General features: G+C 40.4%; 2 protein-coding genes across 2 annotated transcripts in view; one reads left to right on the top strand and one right to left on the bottom strand.

The window, feature by feature from the left end:
- The window catches only part of LOC118329816 (cytohesin-3), a 31,941-nt gene extending 23,245 nt beyond the window's left edge, over positions 1 to 8,696 (bottom strand). Inside the window, exon 1 of the mRNA XM_035664136.1 lies at positions 8,357 to 8,696. Within this exon, the coding sequence (XP_035520029.1) occupies positions 8,357 to 8,375 (19 nt within the window). The 5' untranslated portion in view covers positions 8,376 to 8,696. The remainder of the gene's footprint in view (positions 1 to 8,356) is intronic.
- Positions 8,697 to 19,066: 10,370 nt separating this feature from the next.
- The window catches only part of rac1a (Rac family small GTPase 1a), a 5,611-nt gene continuing 1,925 nt past the window's right edge, over positions 19,067 to 22,752 (top strand). Inside the window, exons 1-5 of the mRNA XM_035662256.1 lie at positions 19,067 to 19,389; positions 20,884 to 20,955; positions 21,157 to 21,274; positions 21,716 to 21,778; positions 22,409 to 22,568. Of these exons, the coding sequence (XP_035518149.1) occupies positions 19,355 to 19,389; positions 20,884 to 20,955; positions 21,157 to 21,274; positions 21,716 to 21,778; positions 22,409 to 22,568 (448 nt within the window). The 5' untranslated portion in view covers positions 19,067 to 19,354. The remainder of the gene's footprint in view (positions 19,390 to 20,883; positions 20,956 to 21,156; positions 21,275 to 21,715; positions 21,779 to 22,408; positions 22,569 to 22,752) is intronic.

The following is a 22,752-nucleotide window of genomic DNA, read 5'->3' as shown; positions in this document are numbered from 1 at the left end:
TGTCTGTGCCTGTGACATTATTACAGTACACAGTGCTGTCGCCCGTTCAGTCATAATTCAGTAACAACAGTCTTGGCCGTTGCGTGAGAAGAGAGATTTGGGGAGCTAATATGGCTTCTAGTTTTTAACTACCGCTGGGGTCACGAGGAGAATCGGGGGCTCGGGGAGCTGAAGAGTCCTCACGCTGATTGCTCTGGTTAATCTGCAGTTTTGGGGAGGGACCCCCTGCTGTCAGTACATTTGTGCGGGTGTGTGGTTGCATAGGAGGTGGTCTGGACACGATGTCCTCCTTATATCACACATCTGCTCAGCATCAGCACTATGTCAACACTGGATTCAACGAACACCGCTAGTAGAATCTAAGGGGCTTCCACTGCCATATGCTGGCGGCCAAAGTAACCATAATCTGATGATTTGATCGGCCTGAGAATGAATTAGATGGATGCTGTTTCTTCTGGCATCCTGGCAGGATGAGGGGCTTTCACAGGCTCAGTGCAGTCCAAGTGGCTCCCTGTTCACTCACTGCAGCAGATCTCAGATGATCATCCAGGTTTTAGGAAGAATTTAGAGGGAAGCTGTAAAAGCGTCTCTATTAATATCTTTCACTTTAACGCTCTCACGGGGCTGGAATATCTAAAATTCAGCATAAGGGACTGAGTACTGGTGTGACATAGAGTTAAAGCCTCTTTACTACTATCTACATCTAGTTCACATTACTTCCAATCACTCTGGAATCTAGACTACAATATGTAGTTGTTTATATGCAGCATTCACACAATGTCGGCAGAATGGGAAGAACAGGAAATCCTCCTGTTATTCTGACTTGGGAATGTTCACGCATTGTTCCAAGATGGTTGCTTATACTGCTAGCTTTGTAGTCACACTGATAATTGATTAAATTAGTGTTTATATTGGATTTTATTTAGATGTAACTGCCAACAATGGCAGCTTTGCAGCCCTTTTCTTCTCACCAAGTGGAAGATATCGTCACTGGAATTAGAAATTTCAAATACCTGCAACTCTGAATTACAACTGTTGTGTACAACCTCACATAGCTGCTAGCATGGCTGTAGATTCTTGTTTTAGCATTTCCTGGCTTTCATTATCGTAAAATTCAAGCTTCACAGTATCAGACCTAACTCGGAAATAATTCTGGTCTCAACAAACGTGTGGAAGATGTGGATGTGAAAGACGACGTTTATTCGAGCAATTATTTCCTGAGAGACGCTGCAGTTGCTTCCTGTGGCTGTCAGGTGATTGACGGGAAGCAGAATGAATGTAACGCCTTATCTGATATGAACACGCTCACCTCCATTATTGTGATAGATATCTAGCTCGGGAGCAATTTTGAAATCTGTACTGGGCGCTTTCCATTCAATACACAACAATGAATGAGGGGAAATAAGTTTTCATATCTCCAGTGACGTTGACTATGAGCAGAGACCAGCAGGGAGAGGGTCAACCTGGATGATTGGCACCAACTTCAAACCTTTCAGTGAACAGGACATGTGTCGACCTCAAGCCCGCTTGGAGGTTCAGGATGTCCCTGTGATGGTTGTGCGCCTGCCTGCAAAAACACTGACTTTGGCGGACCACCTTGATCGCATTCACAATGAGACCAGAGCTACCTTTGATCAAAACAACAGAAACCACCCATAACGTTTAGATAGGCCTCTCTCTTGGTAGTGGCTCTAAGTTACCGTTCCATATAGATCTTGTTAAATATCAAACTGTCCCATGGCTACCTGCTGGATCAAAGACTTTCCAGTCAAAAGCAGCTCTGTCCTCACTCGGCCTATTTGAAACAGAACAGAAGAGAAAATATACACTTGATCATGGAAAAAAATGCAGGAAATGAAATGAAAAAGTGCCAGGACATGTTATTAAGGCGAGAACGAGCTGGGCGTTGGTGTGGTTCTCCATTTCTTTTGAGCCAGAAGCCAAGAAATACACATCTACCCTCCAGACTCACACCCCGACTCTTCCTCCCCCCCTTCATCCTGTCTGTATGGTCAGCTGGACCCTGTTTTCTCTTAACCCTCCTTTCACTGAAATTAGGCATGGATTACTCGAACACAGTACATCTCTGCTGCCCTTAATGTCTGTCTGTGTTCCTCCCCAACTCCGGCTCATTTAATTTGCCATTCCTTTTGTCTCCCATCTGCTCTCCGTCTCGCATTTAAAGGGCTTCCCCTCTCGACAGCTCCAAGCAATAATTCCAGGCAAAGACAACCTCTATTCACAAGAGCAGAAATGTTGCCTTACTGACAAACCACTACGATGTCTTGTCTCCCACTTACACACACACATACACACACACTACCATGGTGATGGGAACATGTCAGGAAGCCTCCTCAGTCTCTCCCCTAATCAGGTCCATATGTAGTCTTCTCTCTCAACACTCAAAGAGTGCAGTTTGTTACAAGCTCAATCCCTGCACATCACGCGCCAGCACTGTCTGTGGTTGTGTGTTTGTATTGTTGCATGTGGTATAATGTACTGTATGTTTAATCTTCTAATGTTGTGCCACAAAACCCATAATCTTGGCAGTCAAAATGAATTTCTGTTTCTTTCCAAATCTCCCCTTAAGCCTTTAAACAACACAGCCAGCCTACTGGGTCAACCAACGAGATTGTAAGGACATCAGGTACATTTTAGCTCGTTGTTTGGCATCTGTCAACACACATAAGAGACACATTTTATCTAAATTGTTGCAGACATTCATTTCTGGCTACTGGGGTGTTGCAGGAAATTTGGCGGTGGTAAATTCAATCCAGCTCCGTGTGTTTTATACCCAAGGGGAAATTCTTTCTGCAGCCAGGTAAAAAAACAAAACAGATGTAAAGTATGAAAGACGTTCACATAAAAGCTAAAGATACAATTATATATCACCATGCAGTACTGGTGATACCGGTACTGGTTTTTCTTTCAAAGGAATAGTTTGACAGTTTGGGAAATACACTTATTCACTAAATGCCGAGTTAGTTGAGAAGATTGATTGCACTTTCACCACTATCGACAACCGCTAGTAAACCTAGCTTAGCACAAAGACTGGAAACATCTCTGTCAAAAGGTGACAAAGTATGTCTACTAATAGTCAGTCCCTCCTGCAAACAGCCAGTTTCTGTACAAGAGATAAATAAAAGTGTTAATAAACAGCTTTAGTTAGCATTTTGTTACATTTGTACAGAGCCAGGCTAGCTGTTTTACCTACTGCAAGTCTTTATGCTAAGCTAAGCTAACACCTAGCTGTAGCTTTATATTAAGCACACAGACATGAAAATAATCTTCTTGTCTAACTGTAAGAAAGGGAATACACATATTTCCCAAAATGTCCAACATTTCCTTTACCTACTGATGTCTGAACAACTGTGGAACTGATTTTAGGCTTCTTCTTCTTTCTTTTTTACTTATCTATCTAAACATTTCATGTTTTAATGTTTTTCAAACAGATTTCCTCAAGTCTTTAAGTCTTTTTCCCCCCAGGGTTTTCTACAAAGTTAATACTGAAGGGAAAATACTAACCACATCATCACCTGTGTTTTTATTACACAGGCAATGATGATGCCTTTGCTTTACATTCTTGAAAAGATTACGTTTAGGCTACAACTAATTATGGATTGATCAACTATTAAAATTTTTTCTTGATTAATTAGAGAGATTAATGTCTAATCAACATGCAAAAACCCAAATATATTTAGTTTACTGTCATAGAAGACTAATAAAACCAGAAAATATTCATTTTGAGAGGCTGGTTCTAGTGTATCTTCTGTCTTTTTTGCTTTAAAAAATTACTAACAGTTGCTGATTAACTTCTATCTATCAACTACTATGACGGTCGTTTTATGCATTTTAGCAATAAGCAGATTCCACATGCAGCACATCTACAGGGTGACATTAACATGCAGAAGCAGAGAGACACAGATGTCTGAGCTCTGTTGGTGCTGCTGTCTAGCCATTCAGCACCAGCCACTTACAATAAGCCCGCCAGCCTCCCAGGGCGAAGTATAGCTAGAGAGCAGCCACAGCTCGCCTCTAGTGACTCTCTGATGTCCTCCCACACACTCACCCTACAGCCACAACAAAGACCGTACCCTAATCACACCAACTTCCCCCTCATACCGACTGATCCCCCTCAGAACTGCAGTACTAAATGCCAAGAAATTACACATCCAGTACGTTGACTCGGGCTTTCTAAAAGCCACCTTAGCTTGGGTTTCATGCCTACTGGGGTGAATGTGATATGAAATAATTGCATACAGTCAGAAGTCCATTAAGTTTGAGGAGATAATTACAAAAGAATTCAGACTAGAAAGGCACCATTTAAATTTTCTTTTGATATTTCATTGCAAGAGAAGAACAATCAGAAAAGCCAAGGTGAGCACTTATGATTCTGCTCTCAGACAGTGTGTCCCCCATTAACAAAACCTAACAGACAAAACAGTAGCGCTGCAGTCAGATAGGATATATTGTTTTAGCACACTCTCATACATTCAGTCCGAAGAGAGCAGAAGAATTGAAGGAAAAGACTTTCCCATTCAGCTTTTCCCACGGTCAGATAGACAGAAGAGTGTCGATTGACACAGTGGGGTTATCACTGCACTTACACGGGAAATATAATCAAGGAAACCTCACAGGACCCCATAAACAAACATTTTAGCACATTTTGTGGCGTCTGAACCTACAAAAACAAGACATGTTTTGTTTAGGGGGCCTCAGTTGTCACATACATCTTTATTCAGGCGCAAGGAATTTTTAAAAGGTGAATTCTACCCATTTTAGCATTTTAATACCCCTAACTCCCAAAACGGCCATTTACTCAGTCTATATTAATCCCTTGACTGAAGCATCACAAAGCTGCTATAAAGTAGAGAAAGCCAAGTGTTAAAATCCATGGCCTCCATCCAGCCGTTCAGTGAACTGCTTTCCAGCCAATTTCTGCTTCTGTGTTCTTTCCACTTCTCCATCCAGCTATACAATGATGCTAAAAACAGACACATGAGTAATAAAAACACTTCGGAGTTCAAGCCTGTTGCTGATTTTCTTCCATTTTGAGGCCAGGCCCTGTCTGCTCAGTGGCATGTTAACTGAGCAAGAAGCGCCAACTCTGATTAGTGAGCGCAGTAAACATGTACTAATGAATTCCATACTACAGCTGAGTCCCGCAAACAATGCGCAGTGGCACAGTTTATGGTTTCATTCAGTGTGTAGCTAAGTTTAGCTGAGAAATATCTGCAGATTAGTCTCCCCTTGTTCAAGCACCAATGATGGGCCATACTGATCTGATGTGCCTCTAATGTTAGGAATAAATATGTAACATCCGATTAGACTTTCAAAATAAAGGTCACAGTTTGGTTAGGTTTCGGAAGGGTCATAAGTTACGTTATGTACCTGACAAATCAATGTTGACTTCTGGTTTCACAGGGGCCTCGAACAGCGGTCTCCTGGGTGAACATCTTATGTTTGATTGACCCATCCATCGACCCTGACCTTCTTTCTACACTGCACCTTCATACATGCGTGTACTTGCACATCTAGGTGAGGCACATCATGACACTGACATGGTATCCTCTAGTGGATCAGCGGGTCTATTACGCACTTTTGTTGGGTTTTATTTGCAAATTTCAAGCCTGAATATTTAGTACACCGATGTACACTCGTAATCTACAAAAGGCCTCTTAGTTCAGAAACTTTACTGTCATTTCCTTGGATTGGGACCCAGGATAATCAGTAACTCTGATCACCCAAATGCAGCTCCCCTCCGCACACAGACTTTCAGCTTCATTAGAGGCAGTTTGTGGGAGTCTTATCCGTTTATATACCATTTATTAATCCTAAAGAGCATCTGTTGGCTCTTTTCTCTGTTGATTGGTTCACTGGTGCAGAACAAATTATAGCCCCGACAACATATAGAATATACGGTTTGCATGCGTACTTCACATACAGGCGTGAGAACACAGTCCCTAATGTACACACACGAGGACAATCATTTGCTGGCATGCAAAAAAGCTCCCCAGAACTCTAAAAAGAAGAGCTCATCATTGGATGGATTCACAGCCACTGAGCTGAAAGGTCCCCAGAAATGGCTTTGACAGCGTAAGTTTTGTTCATAGTCTTCTGAGGTTTGTAGTGAAGTCATGATCAAGATTTTAATTTTGACTCTGATGTGATACTTTTATTTACCTAAATGCTGTTTGAATATGTATCTGAACACACAAGTAACAGCTGTAGACCACTACATCTGACATTTTACATGAGCTACTTAGTCCAAAGGGAAGATTTTTTTAACTGGAGAATGTCACTCCTGAAATTTACATGACACCATTCACTAGTGAGTAGACACACTACTCTTGAAGAGGGTGTAACTTCGACTTTGATTGTTGTAAGTGACAAATTTAGCACTAACCGCCTGCGCTGTGATACCGGCGTATCGAGGTGTGCATGTGAACAATGTTAAGTGATGTGTGCAAGACGTCAAGAGGCACTGAGAATGCTCTTAATTACTTTAACATTTATGGTAAGTTATTTTAGTAATTCACACACTGCACAGAGCTGCACGTAATCTCTCTGAGCTTCTGTCATATGTTTCCACTTTGATCACAGACAGTGGGCCTCTGCTGCTCTCTGACATCCTGTCACGTGATTCAGTGACCGGTATCTCTTTGACCGGCCTCATATATGGTGGGTGCACTGGTAGAACATGCGATTACCTCATTTTTGAGGGAACATTTATGGCTAGGGAACAAAATGAGTTAGTACTGAGTGGCTGGTAACATTTAAACATTCACTAGCCATTTGACTGGTGGACAAAACAGTTCATTTTGCCCTCTGTTTATGGCATCCACATGGTTTAAGTTACAAAGACAAACAACATTTGGACCATGATGACATACTTTGACACACATAAAATAAATGAGATACTGTGTATGCAAAGTTGACTTCTTGTTTAACTGGACTAAAACTAATGAGGTGTACACAATATAAAGGGTTCTTCTTAGTTCCCTTCTTCTTAGTATGCCCAGTATCAATTTCATGGTAATTTGTCCGATAGCAAATGGAAATCCCCCCATAATATACTGAAATGTATTTAATGATATAAGGATTATAGGAAGCTATGCCTGTTTAAGGACTAGATTCTGTTACCATAGCCCCTGCACGCACAAGTATAAATTAAGATCAATGAAATAGGTCAAACTGTCTAATTCCTATTTCCATTCAAATTCGGGGCAAAGCTTCTTGGTCCACATACATTCAGACTGTTCAGACTAATGTGGAAGTCCAGATGAGGGTCTCTCCTGGCTCTGCTAATCTCCCACAGTTTAACTGACAAACTGTTATCAGACTACCTCCATTTGTTTACACTACACTGCCTTAGAGGCCTTCAACCCACAAGGCGGTTTGGATTATCTGTTCCGAAGCATACTGCATGTGTGTTTCAGCGCTAGTATCATATAATAACTGATATGAGCCTCCGAGCTGCAGCCACCATGTGAGCAGTAATCCGGGTGAGACATGCAGCTGCACAGGTTCACTTCATTCAGCTTTATCACTAAATCACACTTAAGGTCTGTGGCACTAAATGCTCTTAGGTCAATTTATTTTTACCGTCAATGACTCCTTTGATAATTACTGGTGAGTAATTATAGCCCAATGGGACATTTAGCCTCAAACTACAGTATCACTTTGTTACTTAGTTAGCTGCCTTATTGTCCTTAAAATCACTTCCTCTCTTTATATTCTTCTGTTTTCTACAGTGTAGTACATCTAAAGTGATGTTTTTACTGCTATTTCTGCTACATCTATAATATTCCATGTTACTGCACATATATTTTCCACAATAATCATCATTTTTAGTGGGTTTATCTCCTGTCGATCACTATATAACTCAAACATTGCTATAGGTACTTGTTTTTCTTCCTTTTTTTCTATATTTGAGTGAAATGATGTAGATCCTGCCATGAAAGGCTGCCAGTCAGATATCTTATCAATTTCCACCAGTTTAAAAGCTTCAAACGGCGCAAGGAGATACAGCAACTTCAAAGCCCTGCAGCAAGACATCAAACACATTGGAAAGGTGCATGCATGAAATTGTAGTCTTTGGGGGGTTTTTTTTTTGTTGTTGTTTTTTTTTTACCAGGACTTCAGTGTTTCTATACATGATTCTGTATTTCTGTGAATTGCTCCTTTATTGTCAGGTTTTAAATCATGACAACGCACTCTGCTTTTCTAGGTAGGTCTGCAAAAATAACCACAACATAATGTCTCTGTGCCCTGACTCACACACATCCATCCATGCCGTTCATCCCTCCCTGCACACGGGCTCGGGAGGGGGGGAGGAAACCAAAAACAGCCTTACCGTGATTGTCTTCATCCATATCGATTGAAGCAGTGACAGTCCGGCAGAAGGTGCGTCCGGCTCAAACCTGTATCGTGATGTGTTTTTCTGAGTGTTTTTCAACGGGACTGTCTTTGGCTTTCCCCCGCTGACAGACAGTCGCAGCCGGTGTGTTGACAGACGGAGGGGTGAAGTGGAAGAGATGTCAGCGTTTGAGATGAATGGAAAAAAAGAAGCCGAGAGTCTGTGTGTGAATTAAAGGGAGGTCCTTAGATGTAGAAGGGCTGTTTTAAAGGTGTCTGCTGCCCGCGGTGTGAGAGTGCAGCGGCGGCGCTTCTCCCTCTCTGCTCCATCCTCAGCTGCTCCGTCTGCATTCACATTAGCTACACTGCAACCACCACCACGTCATCTGGCCCCGCCCCTGTTAACAACACCCCCCTCACCTACACTCTCTCTCACACACACACACACACACACACAATGAAAGTAGTTTAATTTAAACATATTGAATTTAAAAATACTGTAATAAATCCATAAATTCCTCACTATGCTTAACAATGCACCTCCCCGCCACCACGGTGGTCACACAAGATGATAAAATGCCCCTAAGATGGCCTTCCAGTGGACGAAAGGTACAGGTCCAGGGACAGACAGGGGAGGTCCCCAGTAAAAAGGAAAAAGTATTTTAAAAGAGTATTTTAACTTTTATCACATTTTTGGAAGGTAAGAAATAGGGTTGGCTCTTTTTATTGATTTTTATACAATTTGCATGTGTACTTCACATTTGCTGGCAGGAATAAAAAAGCACCCCAGAACTTTTAATTTACAGTGATCCCAGTTTGATGAATGATTGACAACATAAAAATAAAATAAAAAGACTCTGAAGGGATTCCTTAAGACAAAATCCTTTCAAATTGAGGGTCTGCAGGCTAATGTGCATCTATTGTTGGCGTCATGAAAACATTTGGGAACTCTAGGGTGCAGTTCCAGCAGAGAAAACATGGCGCAGTGCCCTATGAGCTGCCATACATGTTAGAAAAGAGTGTGGATCGAAACTTTCTGCATACAGCTGGTTTTCCGCCCTGCTCTCCAGATAGCCTGCATCCGCCACTGCCCCCAGGTTATTAAAACATAATTCCCAGAAGAAGAAAAAAGAAATACTAAGAAAGTGTTCTCGTTGTTCTTTATGCTGGCTGTGACCCTGGTCTGATGGAGGATGATTTTCAGTTCTGTTACAGAGTCCAATAGGTCATGTTGTGAGTAAACATGTCGTAAATAAATTCCCAGTTTTAGCATTATCTAGTCAACTTATTTGGAAGTTGAACATAAAGGTGAATGTTAATTATTACCCTGTCCGTCTTCGGATTCAGATGTTGATTTACAGCGTGTTTGACCATTCATGTGTCTGGCCCTAACTTGTTCTAGTCTAATAATGTTGCCATGCCCTGGGGTTTAGGAGTAGTGTGTTACTGTAATTGTTAGGAATAATGCCCAAAAAACCTCATTAGATGTTTAAAAAGATTCACTATGTATTCTGATAATTACCCCTGATTTTGTGGATTAATGGGTATCCAAGGAAGTGTTTCTCAAAACAACCTCACCACAAGGTCCATTAGTGGCTGTTCTGGAGGTTTTTACCGTATCACACTATTTTCAAGGTCGAGAATTAACTTTCAGCCTCAGCTTAGCATTAAGTATTTAGAGCACATGCCAATACTTCATACACATGTGCCATTGTCATACTGGGTTTTCACATATTTGCACACAACAGTGCCTCATTATTACTATTACCTCTCTAAGGTAAAGTAAAGTTGACCTCTGTGGGCTGAACTTTTGACCTCTGCTACATGATGCATTGAGCTGTAGCCACTATCTTGTAAAGTCTCTATTTGAGTATTCAGTTTGTCATCTGTGAATGTAAACAACAACCAGAAACAGTAATAGATGAACAACTCTCAACTTTATGGATTTGTAATGTGGCATTTATGTATTTATAATGAAGATGACAATAAAATAATCAATTTTCACCTGCACCAGACAATAAATAGAACCATCTGAAACTTACAGATTCTCTTTCAACCTGTGTTAAGTTACTTTTTAAGGTCAGAGGACAAGCTCAGTCAGGGGTTAAACCTCTTAATCAATAATGTGAAGGTAACAGATAAGCATATGAAACATACCTTTGGTTTTATTGCAGAACAGATTGAAATGTGTTTCCTATTAAAGCTACTTAGTCCATGCATGCACATTCAAATTAAATCATAATATTGCAAGTATGTACTTTGCTTTACTTTACTGATTTAAAGTATTTGTTCATTTATGATCCACACTTTTGGTGAACTGCTTCCTATAAATGGTCCGCCCCACTTTTCTTTGTAGTGATGCAGACATGACGACACCTTTGACGGCTCATGGCCAAAGGAGTCCTTACACAGGTACTCCCTGTCTGTCCCTGCCCATGTGAGCTCATACACAGTGAGGCTTTTTCAGGGAAGATCCTGGCCACACCAGCAGTGATGTACTGCATGGAGGAATATGAAAGCAGGTCCTAGCGTGTTGTCCAGGGTTCAGGAAGGGAGTTGTGCTGAGGACTCATTGTGCAACTCTACAGGGGGACAATGGAAGTAACAGAAAAGGAAGTGATGTGATCAGCATGCCCTTCTCCACCCTTACTATATTATGAAATCTGATCTTGACCTGTGTGACTTTACCAGAATGTATTGTAACTAAGTACGTTTGCTCAAGAACTACACTTAGGTACAATTTTGAGATCCCTGTAGTTTACTTGAGTGTTTCTAGTTTAATGCTACTTGTACTTAATCAGTGCTAATTAAAAAAAAAAAATGTAAGTGTAGGGCAGTTGCCTTGTTTACCCCCCTTCAGTCTGGGTGGTTTCATTCTCAAAATTGCAGTTATTTTGTAAAACGTTTTTCTATAATCATATGAACATTTATTAAAGGTATCATATTGTCACAAAATATTGTATCTGGTCTAAAGTCTTCTCTGGAAGATTGAACCTGAAATGTATTAATTTTCCATTCGGTTTGTTGCTGTCTGCTATGTGGAGCACAATAATTCTTTTTGCAGTCTTATCCCTGCTGCAATAGCTGCTATGCAATGACCCATTTCAGTGTTTTGTTAACTTGGTTTATCCAGTTAAGAAGTTATGACTCAGTTTGGCAAGTTGTGCACACATCATTACTCATCATCAGCTCTGTATTTTCACTCTATAGTGAGGTGTGTTAATTCTTAGGTTTGAATTATATCTTTTGACTCATTTAAGTGGACTGCATATATAACGGGTCTTTTCTCTTCCGAAGCACTTTTAACCTACATGTCAGATTTACCCATTCACACCCTGATAGCGGAGGCTGCCATGCAGGTTGCCAAATGCTCATCAGAAACAGAAACTAATCCTGTTGACACACATTCACACAGCAGTTAGAGCAATTTGGGGTTCAGTATCTTAAGGTTACTCAACGACACCTCAACATGCAGTGGGAGGAGCCGGGGATCAAACCGGCAGTCTTCTAAACAGTGGATGACCAGCTCTACCTCCTCAGCCACAACTGCCCCATTTATTCATTATTATTTTCTGCAAGTGGCAGACTGACGTAATTGTTGCATGTGTCCATTGTTGTCCATTGAGGAATGACCTCAGTGTTCCTGGAATAAGTGAAGCTTTAACAGACTAAATTTACCCACATTTCCAATCAGTGCAAATTTTCTCATTTTATTTTATCAAGGTAGGCCAAGGTAGCAGCTGTACAAGATAACAGCATATTGAAATACAAGGTAATATACATTAATCCAAAATAAAACAAAAAACTATACTTTTCAAACAATTCATTCAAACCATATGCCTCCATCAACAGATTTTTTATGAAGGCCTTAAATTCATCAGTGGGAATAAACGTCTAATTTGAGGTATTTATGCAGATTATTCTTATTATGTCCAAGATTAGGAAGAAAATGTAGCTGGTAATTACCAGAGCTGAGACGGAGAAGGGTACAGAGATATGCTGGAAGGAACACTCATGATGTAATACACCTGAAAATACACCTAACTTGTAAAATGTAGTATTGGTTTATTGAAGTTATCTTTAATTAAAACAAGAGACTAAGAATGGTAAATTGAACTCAGCCTCACTTGTGAGGGTTGTCCTGAACTAACGTCGATGTCAAAGGCAGATTATTGCACATTATATATATTTTTCATACATGCAGTTTACTACAGTATGTGCAATTCATCAGTCTGGGATGGTCAAATGATCAAATGGCCAAAGAGTTGGCATCGTTTATTTACCTTTAAATATCAGTTAGTTAAACCTCAAAGAGCCTTAGTCTTATGATCTGGTCACATGTTACAAACGCTGCTCTTTCTAGAAATATAGGTTTCTCAGTTAAATGTCCTGCTCTAAATAGATAACAACATACTGTAAAACTCTTTCCTAAGATAGAAAATTAATGGTCTCACATGTTTTTTCCACTCAAAACCTCTAGGCATAAACAAACAGACTCCACAGCATTGGTAGTTACAATTAATTTGCAGCCTGTTCCCATAAATTCCTCCTAACACCCTCAGAGTCTCGCCTGCAGCCAGGAAGCACTCAGAGTGGGTTTCACATGATGTCTTCATCCCTATCTCTCTTTTTCTCCTCCGACGAGTACACAAAAAGTTAAAGGGAGTTTTGTGTCCGAGAAGATAATGCTGTCAGTTTTGGGAATAATTCTGTGTTAAGTGCTGATGTCCGGACCAGAACAGGAAGCAGCTCGATTTCCAGCTTCAGTGGAAAAAAAGGGTGGAGTCCAGCAAGAGCTCTCTTCATCCTACAATGAAATTATTTCCCTCTAATCGATGAAACACTTAATTCATCTGCTGTTCACAATGTGCACAGTTTACTGAGACTAGGAAAAATTTGGAAATCAAGCATTTGTCTTCCAAATGAACCAAAGACATATGCCAGCAAGACAGAGTCAAACTGAGGATATCGAGTGAATTTCAAATATAAAAAGAACACGAAGAGGCAAGAGTCAGCCTTTGCTTGGCTCAAGCTGTCTTTGATTAATTTTTGACCCATAAACTTAGCCTCAGTCTGACATAATTGTTGCCCGCACTCTAATGTAGTTAGATTTATTTTTTCCCCATTTACAAGCCAGCAAAATGTTGCATGGATGCACTTCATATTTCACTGGAAGCGGGTTTCTACAAGGCAGCATATGTCACATTAAAACATCTCATATGCAGGGTCTGGGCATGGATGGACTGACCTCGAGCCCTTCTGAGTGGTCACAGAGGACCGTGTGCGTGTGCTGCAGTCTGATTACAGCACATATACACTCTGTATGCATGCCATGTATGTAGAACTATAGGTTTAGGCTGATTGACGTCAGTTGGCTGATATGTCTTTGTTGAGAATCAAAGTGGATAATCAAGTAAAGATATGATTTTTACAGTGATATAATCATCGGAAACCTGATTCAGTTTACCATGCCTTATCACACTTTAAAAATATACAATTAGGATGTACTTTGAACTATTTTATGTAATGCAGCCACAAGCCATGTACTTTCTGAGTATATGAAGTCTCACTTTATCTTCTCTGGGAAAAACATCTCAGTGTTTATCACACTTCACACTATACCCCACGGCAAGAGCGTCCAACAAGTTCTACAAAGTAAGAGTCTGCAGACTGGGTCCTTCCCAGGGTCCTGTATTTCCCAGATTTATATGGTACGTAATGGGACATGACAAAGTGTCCTATGTTCCCAGGGTTGGGGTTTTGACCTGAGCACAATAGAAGGGTACATAGGACCCTAGAAACATAGGATGTTGGAATCATAGGACCTTGGGAACATAGACACACTTCCTTACAGCCATGCTGGTGGCTAAATGCTAACATCAGCAAGCTAACATGCATAAAATGAAAACTCTTAACATGCTGATGTTAAGCAGTTATACTGTTCATCATGTTCACCATCGTAGTTTAGCATGTTAACATGCTTGCTAATTAGTTTTTACAAAGTTATGACAATTCATTTTGAGGCGAAAACAAACATCTGTACTAAATTTAATAGAAATCCATCCAGTACTTGTCGAGACATTTTACTCTGAGCCACAAAATTTCCCATAGACTAAAATAATATGACATAAACGTCCTTATTAGTCTACAAAAACAGGTAATGTACTGTTTTCCTTTCCCCATGGATAAGTGGCCAAATGTAGAACATCACATTTCATGTTGAGATTTTTGCAATTTGGATGCAATTTCTCTGACAAAAGCAGCCGATATAGACCAGAATAACAGAAGTCTCACTACGCTGAAGTCTCACTACGCTGATTGACATCAGTTGGCTGATATGTCTTTGTTGAAGATGATTTAACTATGCTTTTTTATAGGGACAGCTGTAGAGCGGCAGGAAAGGGGGAAAAGAGAGAGGGGATGACACACAGCAAAAGGCCACAGGTCAGAGGCAAACCCATGGACACTTCAGCAAGGACTCCAACCGGTGAGCTATCAGGACGCTTTAATTTTATTAACTTTATTAACTTAACAATGACATTATGGATGGAAACATGATTCAGTTTACCATGCCTTATCACAGTTTAAAACAAAACTATTTTATGCAATGCAGTCACAAGATATGTACTTTCTGAGTATATGAAGTCTCACTTTATCTTCGCTGGGAAAAACATCTCAGTGTTACTATCACACTTAAGATTATACCCCGAGGCAAGAGCATCCAAGTGCTACTCTCTGGTGGTTGTTGACAGATTGTTTTAAGACTGTGTGGGAGGGCAGGCACACCAAAAAAGTAAATTACAACAGTTCATCTCAAAGAACAATAACTGGCATTCAGTACAGACAGAAACCCATGAAGATGTTCTGCCAGACAAGCACACACTCTGCTATCAGTGTGGATGACCACTGCACAGCATCTCTCCAGAGTGGCTGACAGGGTTTTTTTCCCCTTTCCTCCAAACGGGCTCATCCTAAACTTTTTTTGCACTCATCAAGGAAATATCCTGTGCTGCATTGAACCGGATTCATCCAGTGCATCTCTTGGCTGCAGTTGTACGGCAGCAACGTTGCAAGCGAGTAACCTGCTTTATGACCCATGCTGTTATAACGAGGTCAATGTTGAGCCACACAGTTACAGAGTTTCAGTCATCTGTATTGGAGTCTGATTTATTTTGATTCTCATTATTCAGTGTCTGCTCAGTCTTCCAATATTTGTCATGTAGTGAAATATTGGTTCCTTGAATAAAAGATCTTCGAGTTAAAGCAATAAAATAACATGCTGCATTAATCTGGACTCTGTTTAGCAATCAGACTGCGTCAGCTGCACTTGATTTATCACGTCTCGTGTGTTACTGAGGAAATCTACTGCTGGTAATTAAGGGTTCTTCTGAAAATGTAACCCAGTAATAAAGTCGACAGTTGTGGGAATAAATAGTCAAAGCTGCGACTCCAGAGGATAGCTCATTGTTGTAGAGTTTCCGAGGAATTCCTAAATCTTGTGAAAACCATCTGCAAGTGTCCCACGCACATTCCTGCTAATAAAAACACACAAGTAATGTGACACACTTCCTTTCTCACAATGGCTGAGACAGTGGAGCAGGCGACGACAGTAAGGGACGGAAGAGAAAACTAGAGAAAGAGAAACACGCAGAAAATGAGAGGGAGGACAAAGGAAACACGTGGGACATCTTTCCAACTTGGAGCAAAGTGCTGCCATTTGCCTGGAAACTTCCCATCACATCCACTACAGCAGCATGTGACTCACCTAACAGCTCTGATTGCAAAAATGACTCATGGTTGATTGTTAGAATGTCATCAGAAAACAAATTGCTTTACAAATAGATAGGACTGGACACAAGACACAGAAGTCCCCGTTCATCTGATGACTAAAGCTCTGCGTATGCTGCATCTTGCTGTTAGTGCAGAGTGAGGACTTCTTCAAAAGTGTGGTTTATTTTTAGGGAGCTGCACATCCGCTGCCACTGGCTAGTAAAAAAGCTGCACAGGGCTGCCAGAAACCTACCTGAAGTAAGCTGCACATCCTCCTGTCGCAGCTCAATATGCAGTCAAAAAAGCATCTAGAGGCACTACACAGCTTTCAAATAAAAGGAATTAATTTGGTCGAATTTGTTGTGTTGTAAAGCTGCACATGCAGATTTATGAGTGTATTTGTGTACTGAGTGTGTGAAAAGGTTCTTCATGGGTTCATTGGTGCAGCTGTGAAAAACCCTGTTATGAAAGTCTGTTATCCGATCAGAATTGCACGTTCGCAGTGTCCTAATCAGACTCCCTTCTACGGAAAAGATTCTCTGAAAATCCATCAGATGTCACGGTTCGAGCTGCTGAATGATTCATAGCTTTGCTAGTTATCTTCAGGGTCTTATTACCACAGTATATAGGCTCATATTGATCATATGGGAACTAAAGATAGCAGCAGCACAAATGCCAAAACCTCAGCTGGGCTCAGCCATCTGCATTATGTGCTCAGTTCAGCTGAAATGATGAAATCCAGAGAATAACCTGTGAATATTCTCATCCTTTAGCTTTCACTCCATTAGAAAATGTTTACTCTCTCCACATTACGTGATGCAGACATCCCGTGGACTCGTGTTGTGAGTGCTACCATTACAGAACACATTGTGGCATTTATAAGTGCTGATTGCCTACAGACTGTCAATCTGACTCCTATGCAAATGAGAGCACCATGACAAGGGTCATTAAATCTTGGTGATTATTTAGAGAGCTAATAGTTGAACATAATGATCCGATAAAATGACTCTCTGAACTGTAGTTTGAAGGAAGATGCATTTGGACTGAGGCTGCCTCAACAAAGCCTCACCAACAAAGTTCTCTGTAACAGTAAGTTTGACTTGTTAAATCCTCTTTCCTTCCACCTCTGATGTGAAGCTTTTGTACCAACCCTTCGTTCATGCTGCTTAAGTTGTTGAGTTCCTGAGGAAAAAGAAGATTATTCACTCTTTTGCCAAGAGTTAGATGAAGATTGATGCTGTTCTTGGTATCGATCTTCTCACCTGACTCATCAGATTTAAATTATGCATATTTGGGATATATTGTGCTGAAAGAAGACAGAATTAGTTGTAGAAAAAATAGCAAGAGGAACTAATGTGATACTACCCAGCAGTGATATGTTACTAACACTGTAGATCGATGGAGGGCTGATAAATGCTGCTAATTAGCGGTCTAATATGATACTATATGATACATACTAAACTCTAATATATGTTGGAGATGTATGAATACTGCCTCAGAGAGAAGATGTTCCCTTTAATGTCTTTTCTCAGTTGGACATCCTAATGTCCCGCAGTGTGACTCCACTGTGTTTTACAGACTCCCTGATGTGCAGCGACAGGCCTGTTTATCCTTCATTAATCTCTCTCCTCTGCTTTTACTCCCCCATTTAATGGTGACGTTTATCCTATTAATGTGTTGTTTGCTGGGAAAATCCCTCAATAACATAATCCAGAGTCAAGGTTACTAATGCGTGTGTGCCCCTGTGTGTGTGTGTGTGTGTGTGTGTGTGTGTGTAGAGTTGATGTTACATTGCATGGTTGCCATGGATTCAGTGATTAATTGATGGAGAAATAAAACCATTACAAGGATGGTGGTTAAAGACTTTATGCAACTGTGAGAGCCAGAAACAGAGTGTGTGCCTGTTGGGTGGTTTGGTGTTTTATATTTTTCAATAAAGATTTGGAAAGTATCATTTACTGAATTTACGGTAGTAAATTGTAACATGCTGCCCTCTGGTGTTCACGTGTAAAACTGCAGAGTGGATGTTTTTGCAGTATTTATTTAATGAAAAAGGAAGAAGCATCTCAATAGTAGAAATATTCAGATATTATACTTACTATAAATATTTAACACTGCTTAGAAGGATGAATCTGCTTTAATATGACCAGAAACCAGACTTGATTACAAGTAATTGTAATAATAAGGACTAATAAAGTCGATGCTTTGTTCTGTTGTTCACACATCAGAGTCAGTTCTGCAGTTGGTTTGTAAACAAAGAACTGATGTACAGTCTCAAAATAAGTGTCCTTCACATCAACAAGTGAGGTACATTTAAGAGGAAACCATTATATTTAAATCTATATAACTCTAACAGGGGCTATCCTACTGCATTGTAAGTACTTTTACTCAGTGGCGGAATATAACTAAGTACATTTACTTCAGTACAATTTTTTCTTCTAATTATTTCAATTTAGTTTTAATCATTTTGAAGTTTAGACTGTCACTATTTGACTGTCTTCACTATTTTCAGCTTCACAACAATCAACCGAGAAAATAATCACCAGATTAATCCCTGATGAAAATAATCATTAGATCATTTACATGCATCAGTAACAACAACAACAATGCAATAGCAGTAAGTACTGATTATACTAACACACTTTTAATAATGTTTCCAATGCAAGACTTTTATTTGTAGTAGAGTACTTTTACTTTATATAAATATCTGAATACTTCACTTATATTCTAAGTAATCTTTGCTCTCAATATGTGCTTTTACATAATATTTTTTACACCGTTGTATTGCAAATTCCTCTTAGCAAAAAGTATCTGAGTATGTTCTTCCATCAGCAGGTTGCAGTTCACCATCGCGACCAGTGGGTGGCAGTGTTTGACCGACCTGCTCCGACCGGATGTGACTTGCAGGGATCTCGGAGCTCAATCTTGACTCCAGAGTTTTTTTTTTTTTCCTGGGTGTTGCCTGCCTGGATTACAACTTTGGAGTTTCACCGGGTGTTGCTGAGCAAGAGTGAGGGCAAGCCGGATATTTCGCCTAACGAAACACCAAATTTAACTTTTTTTTTTGTTGTTGTTTTGTTTCGGAAGCCGCTCTCGAGGACCGTCTCACGTTGTTTACGTTGTACTTTAAACGCGGACTCGGTTTATTTCAGCCGCCGTTAGCCAGCTAAAAGCTAACCGAGCTAGAGCTGCCGTGACGCCGACTGCTTAGCGAGAGAGCCGTCCGATGCAGGCCATAAAGTGTGTGGTAGTGGGGGACGGGTGAGTGGAACCATCTGTTTTTTTTGTTTTTTTTTAAACCTGCTAACATTTCTCAGCTCGACTCGAACGGCGGTTGAAAGGTAACCGTTGTGGCCGTTGACCCGGTTGCACCAACAGTTGGCTAACGGCTAACGAGCCGCGGATAAACGTGCCGCCGTTGATCGACAGCTGTTGTTGTTCCGCTCTGCAGTCCAGCTGGGTCAGACAGGTTTATCGACCTGACCCGGTTCGGTGCGGCCGATCATCGGGTCCTTTATTAGACACGCAGGCTGCCGTGTCGACCGCTATAAGCTACTTGATAGCTGGTGGAAGTTTTTAAGGTTTTTTTTGCTGTTTGGATTGATTTGTTATCAGCTCTTAATGTGTTATTCATTAACAGCCACGTAAAGCCGTGGGACAGGTTATTTATTTAATCTGTTTTTATTGTTTGGACTATGAAGTTTACAATAAAGTGCCGCAGTTATAACCCAGTTACTTTAAATTAGCTGTAGACTGTCTGACCTATATGTATGTACTCAATAACCCAAATAATCCAGTCCTTGTTGACGCAAAGCTTCAATGTTTTACTACTTTTACTTGATTGATTTATTTGACTTAAAAGAAGTCTATTTTTTTTTAATATTTATGATAAACCAAAACTTACAAAATGCCTCTTTTTTTTTTTTTTTACAATTTTTGTTATTTTTCCTCAAACGTTTTAGACAATATTAGAAATTCTTAAATAATAAAGGAAAACTGAAGAATAAAAATGTGTCTCCGTAGAGAAGATGAACTAATGTCTGAACCTGGTTTATCTCACACCCTAATTTAAACATGGTAATACTAGTACTCATTTTTTTACTACTATTTTATCTTAATAAGACAAACTTGTCATCATTTTCAGGTAGTAGTTTTGATCTGTGGCAGATGATATGGTATTAATGGATGAGAGTTAATCGTGCCCTCTGGCTTACGATGCATCCAGACAGATATTATTTAGTGCTTGTTTGGATTTATACCTGATCAGATTGAGTTAATACCGTAAACCATTTTCCAGCTCAACCACGGATCATTTGTGTCTCGTTTACGTCACACACCTCTCTTTTCATCCACAGAGAGGAACTACATGTAAAGTAGTTGGTCCGTCTGTTGAGTGCTACTCTAAGACGTTGTTATTTGTTATTGTTACTGGGTGCATATCCTGTGTCTGTTAATGGGTACATGTATTTATTATGGACAGTAGTACTGCAAACGCCCAGTCTGGAAAACCCCTCTATAGAAGCTAAAAGCTTAATTTAATTGACGACAACACAGGTTAAACCAGACACGCTTCACTTGTCACACAACACAGTTTAACCTACTACATTAAGTACACTGTAAAATCCACATGTTGTTGCCTCAGTTGCACTGAAGAATGAACTGTGATCAATAAAACAGAATGAATCAGTCTGTAATGTCCACATGTCATCATTGTATTTTCTGTGTCAATCTTCCCTCCTCTCCTTCGTCTCTTAGTGCGGTGGGTAAAACATGCCTGCTCATCAGCTACACTACCAATGCCTTCCCTGGGGAGTACATCCCCACAGTGTGAGTAACACACACACACACACACACACACACACCTCTCATCAGCAAACAGAAATATGTTGAGGGTTAGATGATGGAGCTAACCCACCAGTGTGATGGAAGAGAACAGGCATATTGTCAGATGTGTTGAGGAGTGTGTTAATATCCGTCCACCGTATTGTAAATGACCGTCCGTTACAGTCTCCACCTGTCTCTCCACAGCTTTGACAACTACTCTGCCAATGTGATGGTTGATGGGAAACCAGTGAACCTGGGCCTGTGGGATACAGCGGGACAGGAGGACTACGACAGGCTCAGGCCTCTGTCCTACCCACAGACAGTATGTATATGTGAACGCATTCATACGTAACAACTGCTTGTCTCAGACTGCCGCCGTACACAGACCAGTATCAGTTAGTCTGAGTTATTCACTGGGCTGTAATGCTTAAGACTGTCTCAGCAGAGTAGAGCCTTGTATCCACAGTACCTATACACTGTCTGGAGGAAGTGAAAGGGAGCTCTTGTCTGCACTCTTTGTCCTTCCAACAAACCGGCCTCTGTGCCAAAGACTGACAGGGAGCTGAAAGTGGGAGTCACTTTGTGTTTAACCTACAGAATCCAGACTGGTCCGGTTTTGTGAACTCTCGTGTCTGAACATTTGGAGTCTATTAAGTCAGTATTGTTTTGGGGTCAGTTTATCTTCAGGATCGCAGTGTTGGTTCATTTAAACAATGCTTTAATGTTCTATTATAATTCATGTTGTTGTCTTTTCCCTCCTCAGGATGTGTTCCTGATTTGCTTTTCACTAGTCAGTCCAGCCTCCTTTGAAAACGTCCGTGCCAAGGTGAGAACAACGTGCTCGTTATCTCGCCAGTTTAACTGTTTAACATGACATGTGATGGTCAGATCAGCTTGGATGCAAGAATAATTGATTAGGTTTTGACAAAATGTTTGACTCTAAAACTAACAGAGATTAGAGACATTTGATTTTAAATCCTAAAATCAACTTAAATCACACAATCACTCACAGCACTTTATTTTTGATTCTTGTCATAATCTCATGGTCCCTTAATCTACAACAAAACATTTCTGAATTTTATGAAAATTAAATTGTATTTCCAGGCTAAAACTAACTCTTAATGTTGGTCACCTGAAATACACATTGGCCTTTGTTTTATAAAACATCGTATGTCTTACAGCATGTGGGACATTGTGTTGCTTTATGGAAAGGTCAGGTTTTTTAATTTATTGTAGAGACCCTCCAGAAGTAATAGTTAAAAGGAAGGAGATTATTTGGGGTTCAGTTCTGTTTTATCCTCTTGTTGCTCCCGAGTGCCTCAAAGGTCACAACGTGTTGAATTTGGAGAAGAACCAGCAAATTCTTTTAGCAGCCCACCCACATTCCTCACCGTCTGCCGTGCCGTCCATTTACATCCTGCAACCTCTGACTGTGTCCTCCTCTCTCCTCCCCCAGTGGTACCCTGAGGTGAGACACCACTGCCCCAACACGCCCATCATCCTGGTGGGAACCAAGCTGGACCTGAGAGACGACAAGGACACTATCGAGAAACTGAAGGAGAAGAAACTCTCCCCCATTATCTACCCTCAGGGCTTGGCTATGGCTAAAGAAATAAGTAAGTTGTAACAGTGCACTGATACAATGTTTAAATAATATTAATGTCTGTTCATACGTTGTTGTAAGGTGGGATAATCTGAAAAAGTGTTAAAGGACTTAAAATCCCTACAGTATCTTAAATAAAACAACAAACAAATTGTATAACTTTAGAAGAACTTGTGAATGGAACCAGTAATTAGTTT

The sequence above is a fragment of the Morone saxatilis genome, unplaced genomic scaffold, assembly GCF_004916995.1.
Source record: "Morone saxatilis isolate NCDOM2014 unplaced genomic scaffold, NCSU_SB_2.0 Contig1, whole genome shotgun sequence".
In the NCBI taxonomy this organism is placed as follows: Eukaryota; Metazoa; Chordata; class Actinopteri; family Moronidae; genus Morone; species Morone saxatilis.
The sequence above is the reverse complement of the archived record's forward strand: the minus strand, read 5'-3'. Positions and strand labels throughout refer to the sequence as shown.